The sequence below is a fragment of the Myotis myotis genome, unplaced genomic scaffold (assembly GCF_014108235.1).
Source record: "Myotis myotis isolate mMyoMyo1 unplaced genomic scaffold, mMyoMyo1.p scaffold_m19_p_3, whole genome shotgun sequence".
Classification (NCBI taxonomy): domain Eukaryota; kingdom Metazoa; phylum Chordata; class Mammalia; order Chiroptera; family Vespertilionidae; genus Myotis; species Myotis myotis.
In genome coordinates, this window is record NW_023416335.1 from 197,993,298 (window position 1) to 198,010,752 (window position 17,455).

At 45.4% G+C, this 17,455-nt stretch overlaps 1 protein-coding gene across 1 annotated transcript in view; it reads left to right on the plus strand.

Moving 5' to 3' along the window:
- Positions 1–9,623: 9,623 nt before the first annotated feature.
- Positions 9,624–17,455, plus strand: part of SLC17A8 (solute carrier family 17 member 8) — a 31,067-nt gene continuing 23,235 nt past the window's right edge. The window contains exons 1-2 of the mRNA XM_036299960.1: positions 9,624–10,097; positions 14,546–14,798. Of these exons, the coding sequence (XP_036155853.1) occupies positions 9,997–10,097; positions 14,546–14,798 (354 nt within the window). The 5' untranslated portion in view covers positions 9,624–9,996. The remainder of the gene's footprint in view (positions 10,098–14,545; positions 14,799–17,455) is intronic.

Genomic DNA, 17,455 nt, shown 5'->3' on the forward strand with positions numbered 1-17,455 from the left:
GATTATATCAGTGGCTTTCAAACTAACTGTGACATTCACTAAGAAATATCTTATAATGCAAACCAGTATATAAAATATACTGGCCAGTGTTGCTCAGTGATTGAGCATCAACCTATGAACCAGGAGGTCACGGTTCAATTCCTGGTGAGGGCACATGCCTGGGTTGTGGGCTCAATCCCCAGTGGGGGGTGTGCAGGAGGCAGCCAATCAGTGATTCTCATCATTGATGTTTCTAGCTCTTCTTTCCTCTCTGAATATCTATCTATATATATACTAGAGGCCCAGTGCATGAAATTTGTGCAGGGGTGTGTGTGTCCCCTCAGCCCAGCCTGCACCCTCTCCAATCCGGGACCCCTTGGGGGATGTCCGACTGCTGATTTAGGCCAGTTCCCAGGGATTGGGCCTAAACCAGCAGTTGGACATCCCTCACAATCCTGGACCACTGGCTCCTAATCACTCACCTGCCTGCCTGCCTGGTCGCCCCTATCTGCCCCTGCTTCCCGCCAGCCTGATTGCCTCTCACTGCCTCTGCATGCTGGACTGATCATCCCTAACTGCCTGCCTGCCAGCCTGGTCGCTCCTAACTGCTCCCCCTTCCCCCCGCCGGCCTGGTCACCCCTCACTGCCCCCACTGCTGGCCTGGTTGCCCACAACTGCGCCCCTCTGCTAGTCTGATCGCCCCCAACTGCCCCCCTCTGCCAGCCTGGTCACCCCTAACTGCACCCCCCACTGGCCTGGTCATCCCCAACTGCCCCCCTGCTGGCCTGGTTGCCCCTAACTGCCCCCCTGCTGGCCTGGTTGCCCCAACTGCCCCCCCCTGCTGGCCTGGTCACCCCTCATGCCTCCCCCAACAGCCTGGTCGCCCCATGCAGCCTGCTGTTCAGTCATTTGGTCATCCCTCACTACCCCCCCTGCCAGCCTGGTCGCCCCACGCAGCCTACTTGTTCAGTTGTTTGGTCGTCCCTCACCCCCCTGCCGGCCTGGTCATAGGTAGCCATCATGTGAGGGTGTGAGGGTTTATTTGCATATTACCTCTATTATATAGGATATATATCTGAAACAAGTTTCAGAAAATGTCTTGACATTTTAATTCTGTCCTATTTATTAAAAAGAAAGAAAGCTGGTTACAATCAAAGAATTTCATGTTGTAGTTTGAATAAAAGTGAAATAATTCAGCCCCATCTTTCTCTAAGCAGATGTAGAAACAGGGCCAGAGATTTACATGTTTCCCAAGTTGGTCAGAGCCAGGAAGAGAAGCTAGATGGTTTCCTAATCTTCAGTCCCATGACTCTGCCATGTTGCATCCTTTATGTCCTTTACTGTATGAATTCTTCTGGAGTTGCTTTTGTTGAAACGTTTATGTGGCAAGTATGCGCTCAATGCTTATTGGGTGCCATAGATATATTTATATTGGAAAAATTGGCATTGAAGAGGGAAATGACAGAACAAATGTTTAGTCAAAATTAGCCTGTGGGCTGCTTCTCTGAATTGTAGATGAGGAGGGCTGGGGAGCCGGGTCAGCAGTGCTTGCAGTGTGCATCGGAATTAAAGCATGTAACCCTGAGGAGGGGTGCAGTACAAACAGCCATTTCACCAACGGGGGTTTGTTGGATACGAGAAACTTTGTCCAAAGCTACTCGGGGAGCATTTAATACTTGGGGTACAAGCCATACATGTAATTTCCTAGTGACTACATTAAAAAAAAATTAGGCAGAATTAATTTTAATAATATATTTTATTTAACTTGACTAGAGTCAAAATAGCACTTTAACATGGAATTGATATAAAATTTAATGAGATATTTGACATTTACCATATGCCTGGTCTTTGAGATATAGTATATATTTTCCACTTAGCGCATCTCAGTGCAGGCTAGTCGCAGTTTAAGTATTCAGTAGCCAACGAGTAGCTATTGCATTAGTGTAGGTTATATGGAAGCTAAGTAGCCAAAAGAGTGAACTATGGCCATTACCACTTACTGTCTCCCAGCTCCAAATCCCTCCCTCTTGGCCCTGCTTTGTAATACTGGAGCGGGACCCTAGAGAGGCGTCTGCTTTGCCAGCTTGCAGAGTGTTACCTCCTAGGTAGAGGGCCCTGAGGTGGCGCTGCCAAGCAGTAGCGGCCAGAAGACACTTCGCCCTAGGCTCCTCCCCATTTCCATTCATAGGAGCCCTGTGGCCCCAGCAGAGGAGCTCCAGCTAATTGCATCTCAGGGCACACCTGCCGCCAAGGTGCAGCTCCTCCCCATGGGCTACTGCCATGGCAACGTGGCCATCCCTCAGGAAGCTGTCTTCTGTGGGCCATTCCCTCTACAAGTTCCTTCAGCACTGGCAGGCTGTGTTCCTGTGAGGCCAACCCTAGCACCCAGCCTGGGGCTTGGTGAGGAGCCTCTCCTAGTCTTCAGTTCCTTCATTTTTTTCACGTTTGGCTTAGAGATAGAGCCGGGGTTATTGTTTGTTTTTGCAACTGTTCTGGACTCCTTAGAGTCCTCTTCTATATGTGGAAATCAAGCGGAAACGCCTGGTTTCCTCTGGGCAGGGTGCAAAGGTGATTTCTTTCCCAGGTCCTTGTCCAGATGGATTCGAAGAATGAAGCCACAGACAAAAGGTGGTATAGGAAAAGGTGGAAATTTATTGGGAAACTAGCACAGATTCCCAGTTGGGGAGGGGGTTCCAAAGGGGTAGCCCACTAAGCCCCTTTTTCCTAAGGTTTACAAAGGCTGCAGTTCTTTGTGTCCTGATATTCTCCTCTGGTCACTATAGTACACAAAGCTCAAACCCCATGTGGGCCCCTTGCTGGTTGGGCTTAGTGGATAGAGTGTGGGCCTGTGGACTGAAGGGTCCTGGGTTAGATTCCAGTCAAGGGCACATGGCTGGGTTGCAAGCTCGATCCCTAGTAGGGGACATGCAGGAGGCAACCGATCAATGATTCTCATCATTGATGTTTCTAACTCTCTCTCCCTCTCCGAAGTCAATAAAAACATATATTAAAAAACAACAACCCACGTGGGGCCCCTTCTTTTTCTCCTCCTCCTGTGGTAAAATTCTCCATTCCATGTGAAAATCTGTTTTCCTCTTTCTCCCTGTGGCTTTCCCCTTATCTCCTGTGAATGGGTGTCTTCCTTTCCCCTTAGACTGGCCCCTTTAGTTCTTTGTGAATGTGTGCCTTTTGCCAGCTCCAAGTCCCCAGCCAATTGTGCCTCCCTCTCCCATGGACCCCCTCATTGCTAAAACTCCCTAAACCTGCCTATTTTACCCCTAAAAATTTTTCACTTTTAAATAATCACCTAAGAATTATTTTATTAAAATGGCCCTGTTCAAGTATCTTGTGTGATTTCTGTCTCCTGACTTCACTCTCTGATATATTCCTGAATCTGCTAAACCATTTTATTTTATTTTTAAATATATTTTTATTGATTCAGAGAGGAAGGGAGAGGGAGAGATGGAAACATCAATGATGAGAATCATTGATCAGCTGCCTCCTGCACACCCCATGCTGGGGATGGAGCCCGAAACCTGGGCATGTGCTCTGACATAATCAAACCGTGACCTTCTGGTTCATAGTTGGATGCTCAATGACTGAGCCATGCCAGACAGGCTGCTAAGCCATTTTAAACTAGGGCTACATGGTATGTACTTATGCTGCTAGCAAAAGCCATTTGTGAGTTATATATGCCTAGCCTATATTAAAAACTTTCCTTTCTTAAAAGAGTTCTTTTAAAATGTGCCTGAGGTGGAAATAGGTTTAGCTACTTTAATTACACCTAGTTGATGCATCTCCAATGTATATACATTTTTTTCTTTTCCACTTTTTGGATATATTCCTTTGTGAGATGGCCACTAGATTATTAGGAAAGCCAGTGTTTGACTTTCATGTAAAAGTAAATGGTGTGGGAATGCAGACTGGTGTAGCCACTGTGGAAAACAGTATGGAGTTTCTTCAAAAAATTAAAAATGGAACTCCCATTTGACCCAGTGATCCCACTTCTAGGAATATAGTGTAAGAAACCCAAAACACTCATCAGAGAGAATATATGCACCCCTATGTTCATAGCAACACAATTTACCATAGCTAAGATTTGGAAACAGCCTAAGTGCCCATCAACAGATAAGTGGATTAAAAACTGTGATATATTTACACAATGGGATACTACCCGACCATAAAAAAGAAAGAACTCTTGCCATTTGCAACAACATGGATGGACCTGGAGAGTATTATGCTGAATGAAATAAGCCAGTCAGAGAATGATAAGTATTACATGATCTCACTCATATGTGGAATCTAATGAACCAAATAAACTGATGATCAAAAATAGACCCAGAGACATGAGCAGACTGTTGAAATTTAGAAGGAAGGCAGGGGAGGGTGGGTGATAAGAGAGCAACCAATGAACTTGTATGAATCCTCTATAATAAAAGCCTAATATGCAAATTGTCCCCTCAACCGGCAGTTATGCCAGGAGTTCGACTACTTGCTATGATGTGCGCTGACCACTGGGGGGCGGTGCGGAATATGGTGGGCGTTGGCAATGCAGTGCTGGCAGTAGGCAGCAGTGGAGGCGCTGCAGGCCCAGATGGGCCCTGACCAGAGCAGGAATGGGGCGGGATGGTGGAGCAGGTGAGTGGGCGGTGCCAGGCCAAGGTGGGCGTGAGCCACTGGCTTCTGGGCAGGGGCCCATCACCCCGCTGATCTGATTGCAGGGCAACAAGTAGAGGTGGCAGGGGGGCGGGGCCACTGCACAGTTCGGTGGGGCGATAGGGCCCCACAGGCGGTGACCAGCAGCAGCGGTGGGGTGGGGGTGGAGGGGGGCAGGCAGCCGATGGAAGGGAGGGAGTACCCGGCTGGCAGCTGGCAGCCACTAGGGACCCTACCCATGCATGATTTTCGTGCACTGGGCCTCTAGTATATCCATAATCCAAGGACACAGACAATGGGGTAGTGGGGGCCTGGGGCATAGGGAGGTGGGAATGGGCTGGGAGAGGTTAATGGGGGAAAAAGGAGGACCTATGTAATACTTTCAACAATAAAGATTAAAAAAAAAAAAGAGCCCTGGCTGGGTTTTCAGTGGTTAGAGCATCTGCCTATAGACCTAAGGGTCGTAGGTTCGATTCCCGGTCAAGGGCATGTCCCTGGGTTGCAGGCTCAATCCCTGGCCCCAGTAGTGGCCCATGTGGGAGGCAATCAATCGATGTGTCTCTCTCACATTTGATGTTTCTCTTTCTCTCCTCCTTCCTCCTTCCCTCCCTTCCACGCTTTAACAACAACAACAACAACAAAAATAAATGAGATTGAGACTTGAATGTCTAGAATTTGAACGTAGGAATCAACATTCATACAGTCTATTCCGAGTCTGTTCTTAAAGCTGCCAGTTTTGTAAATGCAGTGGTCAAACGGGTACCTCGCCTAGCATTACTTAAATACATTTACTTTTCAAAAACAAGTGAAAAAATAGGTTTTAGGCTTGGCACTGTGAGATTCATGGGACTCAAATAGTAATGAGATACAGGCCTTACCCTCAAGGAATCTGCGCTGTGGTTACAAAGGTGGCCGAGTAGGCAGACAGTTACAGGACAGGGTGGCACGTGCTGTGACGACGTAGAGCAGAGACGCCCACCTAGACTAGGTGTTGGGAAGGCGTCTTCAGAGGAGTTGGGGCCTGAGCTCGGCCTTGTGTGGAGCCTTTTTAAAGTTGTTTTTGATGCGATCGAATGATTACCTAGGAATCACATTTTCCCAAAGTAAACTGGACATACTGGGGAGGGTGTTAGGCAGGTAACTCCCAAGGCCCTTTTAAATTCGGAGATTATATGAAAAGTACTTTAATTATGGTGGCAAGTTTGGTCAGATGATTTGATTACCAGGAAAAGTGCAATTAATGTTGGCTGCTTAAAACATTTCCTATTAAGCCAGGATGACAGCCAGGCAAGGAGCAAAATAAGTGAGTGTAGTATTATTTTAGAGCTAATAATTTATGCCTCGTTGAACATTTCAGAAACTTAAGAATCCACACTTATGGGCTCCATAAACGTACACTGAACGGACAATCAGTACGCAGTGGGGGGCGGGGGATGCCTGGCTTAAGTGTATTTAGTCTGTGAACTACCAGAAGATGTCACTGTCTCCTAAGTAATGGTCCATCTATTGGTCCCTTTTCAGGTACATTTTTTGAACACGGATAGGCTATGACAGATTGATGAGAGTATCTGGCTTCTAGAATTTAAATGAAGAGAAGTATAGGGCCTTATAAAAAATATTTGTCAAAAGTGTGTAGGTTGGTTTCTTCTTAATTCTTTTTTTATAAATTAATCCTCACCCGAGGATATTTTCGCATTGATTTTTAGAGAGAGTGGAAGGGATGGGGAGAGACAGAGAGAAACATTGATGTGAGAGAGAGACATCAATTGGTTGCCTCCCACATGAGCCCCACCAGGCCAGGGATCGAGCCTTCAACCGAGGTACATGCCCTTGACTGGAACTGAACCCAGGACCCTTCAGTCTGTGTGCCAACGCTCCATCCATTGAGCCAAACCGGCTAGGGCTCATCTTAATTCTTGATGCCCTGAGTGTGTGCCCTGTTCACTGCTTTATGTATTGAAATTATCTGGATACTCTGCGTTCCATCTGCACTTTCAAGAAAAGTGAAGGTGATGAGAAATCTTCCAAAATATACTCTGATCTTGACTTCCTCCCACATTTAGGCTGCATTATTGTGATGTAACCTTATTGACTACATTAGCAGAAATTCAAGGATATTTTGGCCTTGGACACAACCTAAGAAAGCCTTGAATCTTTTTTTTTCAAGACACCATTTATGGTGTATAAAGGAAAATGGGAAAATGTTTCCATGCCATAATAATATTAGATGAAATGAACCAGTATTTCCCCCATTACAAATAGGGACTTCTGACTCAAGTTCACACAGGTGGGAAACGAAGCAGAAATGGGATATGGACCCAGGAAGTCTAGCAATAACAGTGTTGTACTCTTAACCCCTACACTAGAATATTTGATAGTTGAAACAATATAAAGCCAGACTTTTCAGAACTGAAGCTCATGTTATTCATTTACTCATTTGGGCCTTTTCTTGAGGGCCAGGTGTGTGGCAGGCCTTCTTGAGGCGCTGGTCATAATGGTTGACTGTGATAATCCCCTGAAGAAACAAACGAATGAAATGGATGAGTCCATCAGTGTGGTGAGTGCCATATATGGGTTATAGGAGCACAGGCATGTTGGTGGGAAGGCAAAACAGTGCAGCCACTTTGGAAAATAATTTGGCAGTTTCCTAAAAAATTAATGAACTTACCATATGATTCAGCAATTACACTCCTAGGTGTTTACCCAAGAGAAATGAAAAGATATGTTCACACAAAGGCTTGCACAGGAATGTTCTTAACAGTTTATTCATAACTAGAGGCCTGGTGCATGAAAATTTGTGCACTCAGGAGGTCCCTCAGCCTGGCCTGCACACTCTCACAGTCTGGGAGCCCTCAGGGGATGCCCTACTGATGGCTTAGGCCCGCTCCCCCTGGAGTGTGGGCCTAAGCTTCAGTCCGGCCTCCCTCTGCGGGAGGTGACCAGGTGGTTGATCAGGGGATGGCCCCCCCGCCATTGCCCCTCTGCCTCTGCTGGTCGCTGCCACCCCCCACATCACCATCCCCTCCCTCTGCCCACTGGCACTCGCCTGGCACTGCCTGCTCGCCAGCCCTGCTCCCCGCCAACTGGTCGTTCCACTGTTTGGTCGATTTGCATATTATACTTTTATTAGATAGGATAGCCAGAAATTGGAAACAACTTAAATGTCCATCAACAGGTGAATGGATAAGCACAATGTCGTATGTCCATACAATAAAACATTCCACCGAGAAGAGAAAAAGAAGGAGGAAACTACTGATATAAGCTGCTACATGGACAGACCTCAAAATCATTATACTAAGTGAAAGAAGCCAGACACAAGAGACCACATACTGTCTGATTTCATTTATATGAAGTTTCTAGGAAAGGCACCTCTATAGAGACAGAAAGTAGCTGGATGGTTGCCTGGGGCAGTGTGGGGGATGGGAGCCAGGATTAACAATGAATATGAGGATTTCATTAGGGTGATAGAAATGTCCTATCTGCTTTATGCTTTATGGTGATGCTTGCACAACTTGGCCAATTTATTAAAAATCACTTGTTCACTTGAAAAGGGTGAAGTACATGATATGTAAAATATACCTCATTAAATTCAGAGGAGGTAGTTGGGGAGGGGAGGGATTGAGAGGGAGGAGAGAGAGAGGAGAGGGGAGAACTGAAAATATGGGAATAAGAAAGACAGCAGAGTTGGCTGGAGTCAGGCTGTTTGGATCTGAAACCTGGCAAGTCTAACCTCTCTTAGCTCTAGTTTCCTGTCAGTAAAGTTGGGGAAAATAAATTACTAAGCACAAAGCAGTGTTAGGAGGATTATGCCAATACATAAAGAGTGCTTATTAACATGGAGTTTGGACCAGAGAGCGCAATAAATATTGGCCATAATAATAATAGTTTTTATTGGTAGTAGCATTTAATCTACCAAGTATCCAGCTCTGGTTTAGATCAATTTAATTAAATCTTGGAGAAGGATTTGACCTTGGTGTGCAGAGGACAGCAGCTGGTCCTGGGGAACCTGAGACCCATAGCTTGGGGGTCGTCGGGCATGTGGAGGCCGGGGGATGGGAGCACTGGGGCCTTGAGACAAGGCCATTTCTTCATGGCAGCATCGTTTATGGAGGCGTCACCCTGCCACCCACACATGTGTGAGCAACGTGTGATATTTATGCTACACACTACATGCCAGATCCTATGGGGCAGAGGAGGGTGAACCTTGTCCATGAGGGTTTCTAGAGGAGGTGATGCCTCACCGAGACTTACGAATCCCTTGACGTTACCCAGATGTGGGATGAGGAGAGCTTTCCAGGCAGAGAGGACAGCTTGAGCGAACCCCTGGGTCGACAGGGAGCTTGCTGAATTCAGGGAAGTGCTGATATGAAGAACGGAGTGACAGGAATCAAGGCTGGGGTCCCCCATGGAGGGCCTTGTGTGCTGTGATAAAGAGCTTGGGTTTATCTCGGGAACAGTGAGGACCAGTGAAGTGTTCTAAGTAGGTCCAAGACCTGCTCTGGTATCTTCAGTCAGATGTGCCCAGCGGCACCGTTGAGCCACACCTGGAGAGAACCTGCTCCCTGGATGAGGAGCACACAAACGCCCTCCTAGATGCTCGTGGCAAGTGTTTTGCATTTAGCCTCCTCAAGAACAACTGTTCCTGCAAGGACCACATGCGAGAACAGTGGCCGAAACACTGTCTCCTGGCTCCACGAGGGGCCTCAGAGGCATAATGTGGTGGCCGAGAGCCCGCCTGCAGGGCCAGATCTCGGAAAAGCAGAGGACTTGTCAATGTTCCATCCACTCCATCCCGGGTGCCTGCTGGGCTGAGAGCCCATTCATAAGCCCCAGCTGTGGGGGCAGGTATTGTGCTCGTTACTATAGCATCACCTTGGAAAGGATCACTCAGTGATCACAGCCAAGCAGGAGGAGGCGGAGGGGGATGTGGTCAGAAGCAGCAGGAGGGGCGGGAGACACTCCACAGAGGCGGTGGCTGGCCTCGCTGGTCTGGGAACACCTTGCGGGCTGGAGCCCACTCCGCCTCTCCAGCTGCGGCCCCAGGGAGGGAGCCAGGCTGCGCTCAGCCTGAGACAGCCCCACAGCTGCTGCGGAGCTGGGAGCTTGGCAAGGGGCTGGGTTCCCAACCAGACTCCCCCGGCCTGGCCTCTTCTTTTGCGGGGTGGGTGTGGAGGGTGTTGTCTCAACTTGAAAGATCCGGGCTGAGTTTCATCTCCTTCTTGATTTTAAGAAGCGACCTCCATGAGAACTGACTTCAGAGTGTCCATCAAGGAAAGCAGAGTGGTCCCCACGCTGAAATGAGGGAGGATGACAGTTTCTGAGACTGACTGTTAAACGGCTCCGAGGTGTCCCCCATTCAAAATGCCTTTCAAAGCATTGGATACCTTCAAAGAAAAAATTCTGAAGCCTGGAAAGGAAGGAGTGAAGAATGCCGTGGGAGATTCGTTGGGGATGTTACAAAGGTAAAGTCTGAATGCAAACTTCAGGTTTATTTCTGAGCATTGCCAATGCTTAAGGGATTTTGCTTAATGTTTTTAAAGCCATATTTTTAATTAGGAGAAGGTGGGTCAGATTCGATGGCTCTGGCGCCCCTTCCAGCTCCAGCAGACTGTGCCTGGGGAGGGAAAGATGCATCCAAAGTATAGGGTTCTGCTTATACAGCAGGATTAGCACTTACTGGACGTGGTGATTTATATAGCGTGTGTTTGGCATGGAATTAGGAAAGACTTAGGGAAATGACACTTCATATTAATTCTATAGGAATGAAAAATATGGTTATGTTTGGAGCTGAAATAATTTTTAAGATTTTTTTCACTGTAAATGAAAATAAGATATTTGCAAATTGTTTAGCTTGTCATATAAACTATATAAAGTGGTTCCTGGTTGTGTGAAAGAGAAGTGTAGTTATACAATAATTTGAAGAAGGTAACTTAAGAAATTAGTATTCTTTAAAGCAGAAAGTCTCACATGATTTTGGTGGAAAATGTTAAGTACTATCATTGAGTTAAATGTTTTGGTCTAAACAAACAAACAAACAAACAAATATTAAAAAAATTAAAATATATTATTATTGAAAGGAGAGTTTACTATAAGTGAATGAATTGATGTGACATTTTAATTTGTGGGTTTTTTTTTTATAGACGTAGTAAGTGCCTTCCTAGGTTTTTATTCATGAATTAGTAAGCAGTCCTCATGTACAAGGTAAAATGACTCCCTTAATCTCTCTGATATAAATAAATGTGAAAAATATCCTTGCTAAGATTGTTATGTGTTTGAATGATTATTTCTAATCATGGTAAGTGAAAATGTCGCCTGGTATCTCTTTTAACTTTTCTATATTATCTCTTAAATTAAAAAACATTAGCATGTAACTTGTCTAGGCACACTGAGGTTCATTTCACTTCTTGTGTTTTGTAACACAGGGGCTCCTGTGAGTGTTACATTTTTTATTGTGTCACTTTTTAAAAAAAGCATATATATATATATATATATATATATATATATATATATAAATTTTAGAGAGGAAGGGAGTGGGAGAGAGAGAGAGAAACACCAATGATGAGAGAGAATCATTGATTGGCTGCCTCCTCCAGGCCCCACACTGGGGATTGAGCCAGCAACCTGGGCATGTGCCCTGCCCAGGAATCAAACCGTGACCTCCTGGTTCATAGGTTGATGCTCAACCACTGAGCCACACCAGCTGGGCTATTGTATCACTCTTGATGAGCTTTCATAGTCAGAGAACTGGGTTGGGCACCTTATTAATTTAATGATTAAAAACAAAAAGCTTCCAATCAGACCCCATTATCACTTATAGATGAAAACCTAGTTTAGTGAAAGCATGAGCAACCTGCCAAACACAGGCCATGGTTGAAATAACCCATTCTTTTAAGAGTGTTTTGTCCGTCCTGTTGAGCTCCTCCTGCAGTGGCACCTTGTCGTGGTGGAGTTCATTCGATGAAAAATGCAGACAGGATGCACGGTGGCGTCACTGGCATAGTCACCTGATGACAAAGGAATCTGACAAAGTCAGGAAGGAAAACCATGACTTTGGACCATGGTCACCATTTACAATCACCAGACTCTCTGTCTTGGCTTATGAAATACTCGGCAAAGAGTCCTTAGGAATTTTCTTTTCCAACTTTGTTATGTTGTAATTCTGTTGGTTTTCTTTTTTTTCAATAAGAGACTTCTCTTCGGAGCAGGTTTTGCTGTTTGAGTAGATGAGCCGCTTAAAAATCCTTTTGTTTACCAGCTGGTTTACTTAGGCATATAACACAATTACTAATTTCCAAGTTGTGTGACCCCAACCTAGAACCGAGCTCTGTGTTTCCGACTCTGAACAGTTTTCTCGGAACAATCACAGTCCCTGTGCTTGGGATAGAGAGTGCTCTCAATGCACGCTGGACATTAGCATTGCCCTCACAATTGTAGGACGACTTTAGCCGAAATAGAGCCAAATTCGGACCCCTTTTTTCAGTGATCCCTACAGGGGAATTACTGGCCTGGGAAGGAAACAAAGGCATTAATGGACCAGGGATCTGAGTTGATGCTCAGCTCTAGGGGTCTTTGAGCTGGGCTCCGGAATTAGGGCTCCTCCAGCGAGACCAGCTCTGCCACGCACTTGGTGTTAACCTCAAGTCTGCAAGATAATTACATATAAAATGTTTTGCCCAGAGCCTGGCATCTAATAGTGGACATTCCCGCCCTTGTTGATTTTTCACATTAAGCCAGTGGACAGAATCCAATGTAAAAAAAATCACAAAGCATGATTTCCTGTTGCGTAAGGGACAAGGATAAGAACATTTGGAAGTTAGAAATACCGACTTTCTAACTTAGCATGCAAGGTGCATCGTAGATGTCCGTTAATGTTTGAGACTGAGAACATCATCTAAGTGGAATTCGTGAGTTCCTCTTGAACCCCAGAGAGTTGCTCACGGTCAAGGGCGTGGTAGGTGCACAGGGAAGTGTTTGAAGTTCCCACGTGAGGCTGATACAGTCAGGCACTGGTGGGCTTCCTTGAGAGCAGTCATTGATGAGAAGCAGCTGACCAACTTTACCAGCTAACGGGACAATAATATTTTAGAAGTGTGGGAAGAAAGATGATGCACTCACTTATTGTCCAGTATTGGAACACATGGCATAGAAGGCATCAACTTGGGAAATGAATGTCCAGAAATTGATAGACAGATTTGTCCAACTTAAATGACAATATGGGTGTCCTCTATTTATGTGTAATAAATGATAATAGCAAACACGATGGCCCAACTACTATGAACTTATTCAGTTTTTTAAAAAAACATATTTTATTGATTTTTTTTTACAGAGAGGAAGGGAGAGGGATAGAGAGTTAGAAACATCAATGAGAGAGAATCATCAATCAGCTGCCTCCTGCACACCCCCTACTGGGTATGTGCCCGCAACCAAGGTCCATGGCCTTGACCAGAATCAAACCTGGGACCCTTCAGTCCACAGGCTGACGCTCTATCCACTGAGCCAAACCAGCCATGGCCTGAACTTATTTAGTTTTAACAGTGCTCTGAGGTAGGGCTGATTACAATCACAGTTTTACAGATGAGGAAGCTGAGGAACAGAGAGGTTAAGTAAGTTGCCCAAGGTCACACAGCTTATATGTGGCAGAGGCGGCTTTCAGACCAGACGTTCTCTGCCCACCATCGTCAGTCATGACACTATGCTACCTCTCTAACGAACTATCTTTGCTCTTCCCACTTGCTGTCTTGAAATTTAACCACTTATTTAGGTTTAGGGGGTTATTTGGGCCACAATCTAGCCAGCAACCTCTGGATCTTCAGGCAAGTGTGGGCTTTTCTCCTGATCCGTTGTAGTACTGAAGACTTTCCCCAAGGGAGACTGCGGGGGATTCTGCTCTCCTTGTAAGTACTTATACTTTCCCTTTAAAGAGGTGGAACCAATACTTTCCGAGCAGAAGTGGCCACCTGTGCAGGTCCAGAGGGTTCCGAGGAATTTATGGTATTGGATGTTCAAGTGCATCTATCCCCTAACCCAAGTCTCAGATACCCTTTCATCCAGGTTCTCAGGATACCATTTCTTATCAGGATCTCAGCTTTGGTGTAAGAGACCTACCTAAACTCAGAATTCCACCTTCTCTGGAGTTCTGCTGTTTTGTTTTTTAAAAAGGAAGCTTTTGTTCTGGAATAATTTTAGACTCACAGAAACTTTGTAGAGATAGTACAGAGATGTTCTATATACTCCTGACTTGGTTTCCATAATGTTCACAGCTTCCATTACTATGGCACATTTGTCAAAACTAAGGCACCAACATGAATGAATTACTAATTACACTCCACACTTTATTAAAGTTTCATTACTCTTTCCACTGATGTCAATTTTCCTGTTCCAGGATCCAATCCAGATACCACATTGCACTTAATCGTCTTGTCCCCATGGTCTCCTCTGATCTGTGACTGTGTCTCAGCCTATTCCTGCTTTTCATGACTTGGACGGTTTTGAGGAACACTGACTGGGGATTTTGTAGACAGGCCCTCAGTTTGGGAAATCCAGTGAAGCACATTGTTGGAGACACAGTCTCTGGTCTTGGGTCCGCATCCCATTTCAGATGACCTAGTTTCCTCATCTATAAAATGGCAAGATAACACTACCTACTTCATGGGGTTGTGATGAGATTGCAATGACCGAATGCCTATCAACGGGCAACACAGGATCCAGAATATCGGTCATTTTAGCCTTTACAATGTATTTTAGTAAGAATAATGATGATGGTAACAGTAATAACATTAAAAAATGCAGGCTGCACCCTACTTTGTGTTTCCCTTCTCCTTTCTTGGGACACTTTTTTCTTTGTGAATAGTACATTTTGTTTTTCTCTATTCCTGACCTTTCTTCTCTGCCCATGCCTTTTCCACTGTAGAAAAATCGATGGGACCAACGAGGAAGCAAATGACATCGAGCTGGATGAGGAAGGCAGGCCAGTGCAGACATCCAGGCAGAGCCCCCCGCTCTGCGACTGCCAGTGCTGTGGTGTCCCCAAGCGGTACATCATTGCCATCATGAGCGGGCTGGGATTCTGCATTTCCTTCGGGATTCGGTGCAACCTCGGAGTTGCCATCGTGGAAATGGTCAACAACAGCACCATCTACGTTGATGGAAAACCGGAAATTCAGGTCAGGGTCACTCTATGGTGGGAGCTCTTTTGGCCAAAGCTGTGCAAATATTTTGCTACGTGAAAGAAGCACTGCATCTCGTTCATTGATGTGACAAAAGTGTAGAGTGGCTACCATGTGCCGGGCACCATGCAAGGTGATCAGATGCTGAACAACGCAGGCTGGGCCCTGGTTCTCACAGAGACAGACAAACAAGCGATTACAATTCGGGGATCTAGGCGCTATGTTGGAGTGTTCAGAAGGGTCGGGATCATACAGGGGAGGGGACCTAGTACAGACTTTGATATTGTGAATGAATTCCCAGAGAAAGTGATGGCTGGAGCTGAAGGATGAGGAAGCATTTGACAGAGGGTTTTGGTGGGGGAGAAAGAAGAATCTTTGAAGAAAAGGAACATCATATGTCCAAGTCTGTAGGTGGAAGGGGGGGGGGGAGAGAGAGAGAGAGAGAGAGAGAGAGAGAGAGAGAGAGAGAGAGAGAGAGAATGACAAGTTTAGAACTGAGACAGGAGTTCATCTTTTCTGTGTCATGCTTGGCAGCCTGGTGAAGACTTATGAGCCTTATGAACCGTTTGTCAAAAATAATGTTTTAAATTCTTAAAACTAAATATATGAGATTACAAAGGAAACGAATGTTAAAATACAGATATCAAAATCTTTGAAAATAAAATTTGCAATACAGAAACCTATGAGCTTCTTTATGAACACATCAGATGACAAAACCTAGCAATGGGTCTAAAAATCAGTGTACTTTTGAATTTGAACTATAAACAGTAGTTTGAGATAGTGGCAACAATTGCCATGCAGATGTGAACGTATTGATAATTCCCACTAGTAACAGCGTCATAGGTACTGAGAATACAACTGTCGTTTGTTGCCCACATTCATAATTGCAGAAAATGCCAAATTTCAGTTAGCAGTTAGTAGAAATAAAGATGCCGATTTCTTCCCCATCCAGTTAACAGATCCCCATTCACAGATTCCAGGGTGAGAACTACATAGGAGAGTAGATTGGGGGTGAGCATCAGGAGATGGAGGCAGCAAGGGAAAGGGGTCAGGTCATGTCAAGCCTGGTAAACCGGGTAGGAAGTCACAGATGGGCTTTAAGGAGAGGCAATACTGTCAGATCCGTGCTCCAGAACGACCACTGTGTAGCCAGTGGTCAGGGTGGGTTGGATTTGACGTGAGTGGAAGCAGGAGGCCCAGGTCCAGGCTGTTGTAGTCACAAGCGAGCATACTCTGATGTGACTTAAATAGTACAGTGGGGCCTTGACTTACGAGTGTCCCAACTAAAGAGTTTTTCGAGCTACGAGCCGTCTCTCAGCCGATTTTTTGCTTTGAGTTGTGAGCTAAAATTCGGGTTACGAGCCAGCTTCAGATACCCCACCGCTAGTTGGCGCAGCGAACGTCACAGTGAATGCCACAACATCAGCCCAGCATCACGTGTCTCACTCATTCACTTTAAGGTTTGACATACGAGTAATTTGAGTTACGAGCTCCATCACGGAACGAATTAAACTCGTAAGTCAAGGCCCCACTGTATTGTTTTTATGAATCACTGGAAAGTCAAAAATCTCCTTTGTTTATTTTTATTTTATTTTATCTTCATTGCTGAAAGTATTTCAGATGTCTCCCCCTTTTCCCCATTGACTCCCTCCACCTGCCCACCCCCCAAGGCCTTCACCACAGTATTGTCTATGTCCATGGGTTATGCATATATGCATATAAGTTCATTGGTTAATATCTTAAATGGGAGGCCTAAAGAATCATTGAAAAAAGATGAAAATGTATGCCCAACAGATACCCAATAAATACACGTTCCCTTGTATTGAGCCCAAGCATTGGAATGACTGGTGGAAATCCGTCCATTCGTGGAGAGCCATCCAATAGTTGTCTGGTCGGGTCCCCGCCCACAGTTGGCAACACATTCAGACCAGAGTTTCCCACACTGGTGTCTGGCCAGTCAGTGCTCTGTAGGCTGTGCTGCGAAGAAGGTGCTGCTGTGTGACATGAGATCCTTCACTGTGCTGTGTTCTATGAGGAGCTCCCAAGGGGGCCGTGGAATGCGGTATTTCCCAGACACGATTGCAGAACGCCCTCCTTCGTGCTGCATCTATTAGCATTACCCGACCAGTTCCTGCCAAGCACTGATTTGGGAAAAGTTGACTTCAATCCATTAAAAAGAAGTCTTTAGTTGGTCTGCAGGCTTCTTTTTTGAATTTTAATTGAATTTATTGGGATGACTTTGATGTATTATGTTGTGTGTTCACCACCCAATGTGAATTGTCCTTCTGTCACCATTTATCCCCCATTTACCCTCTCATAGCTCCCCCACCCCCTTTCCCCCTGGTAATCATCGTACTGTCTGTGTCTGTGAGTTTTCATGTTTGTTGGTTTAATCGTCTCACCTTTTCACCCCAACCCCACTCCCCTCTGACAGCTGTCTGTTCTCTGTATCATGAGTCTGTTTCTATTTTGTTTGTTTATTTTGTTCATTAGAGTCCACATATATGAGAAATCACATGGTACTTGTCTTTCTCTGACTGGCTCATTCCACTTAGCATAATGCTCTCCAGGTCCATTCATGCCGTCGCAAGTCCTTTTCTAAGAGATTATTCTGCTAGAAGAAAAGAGCTCCACGGAGATTCTTCTAACTCGCC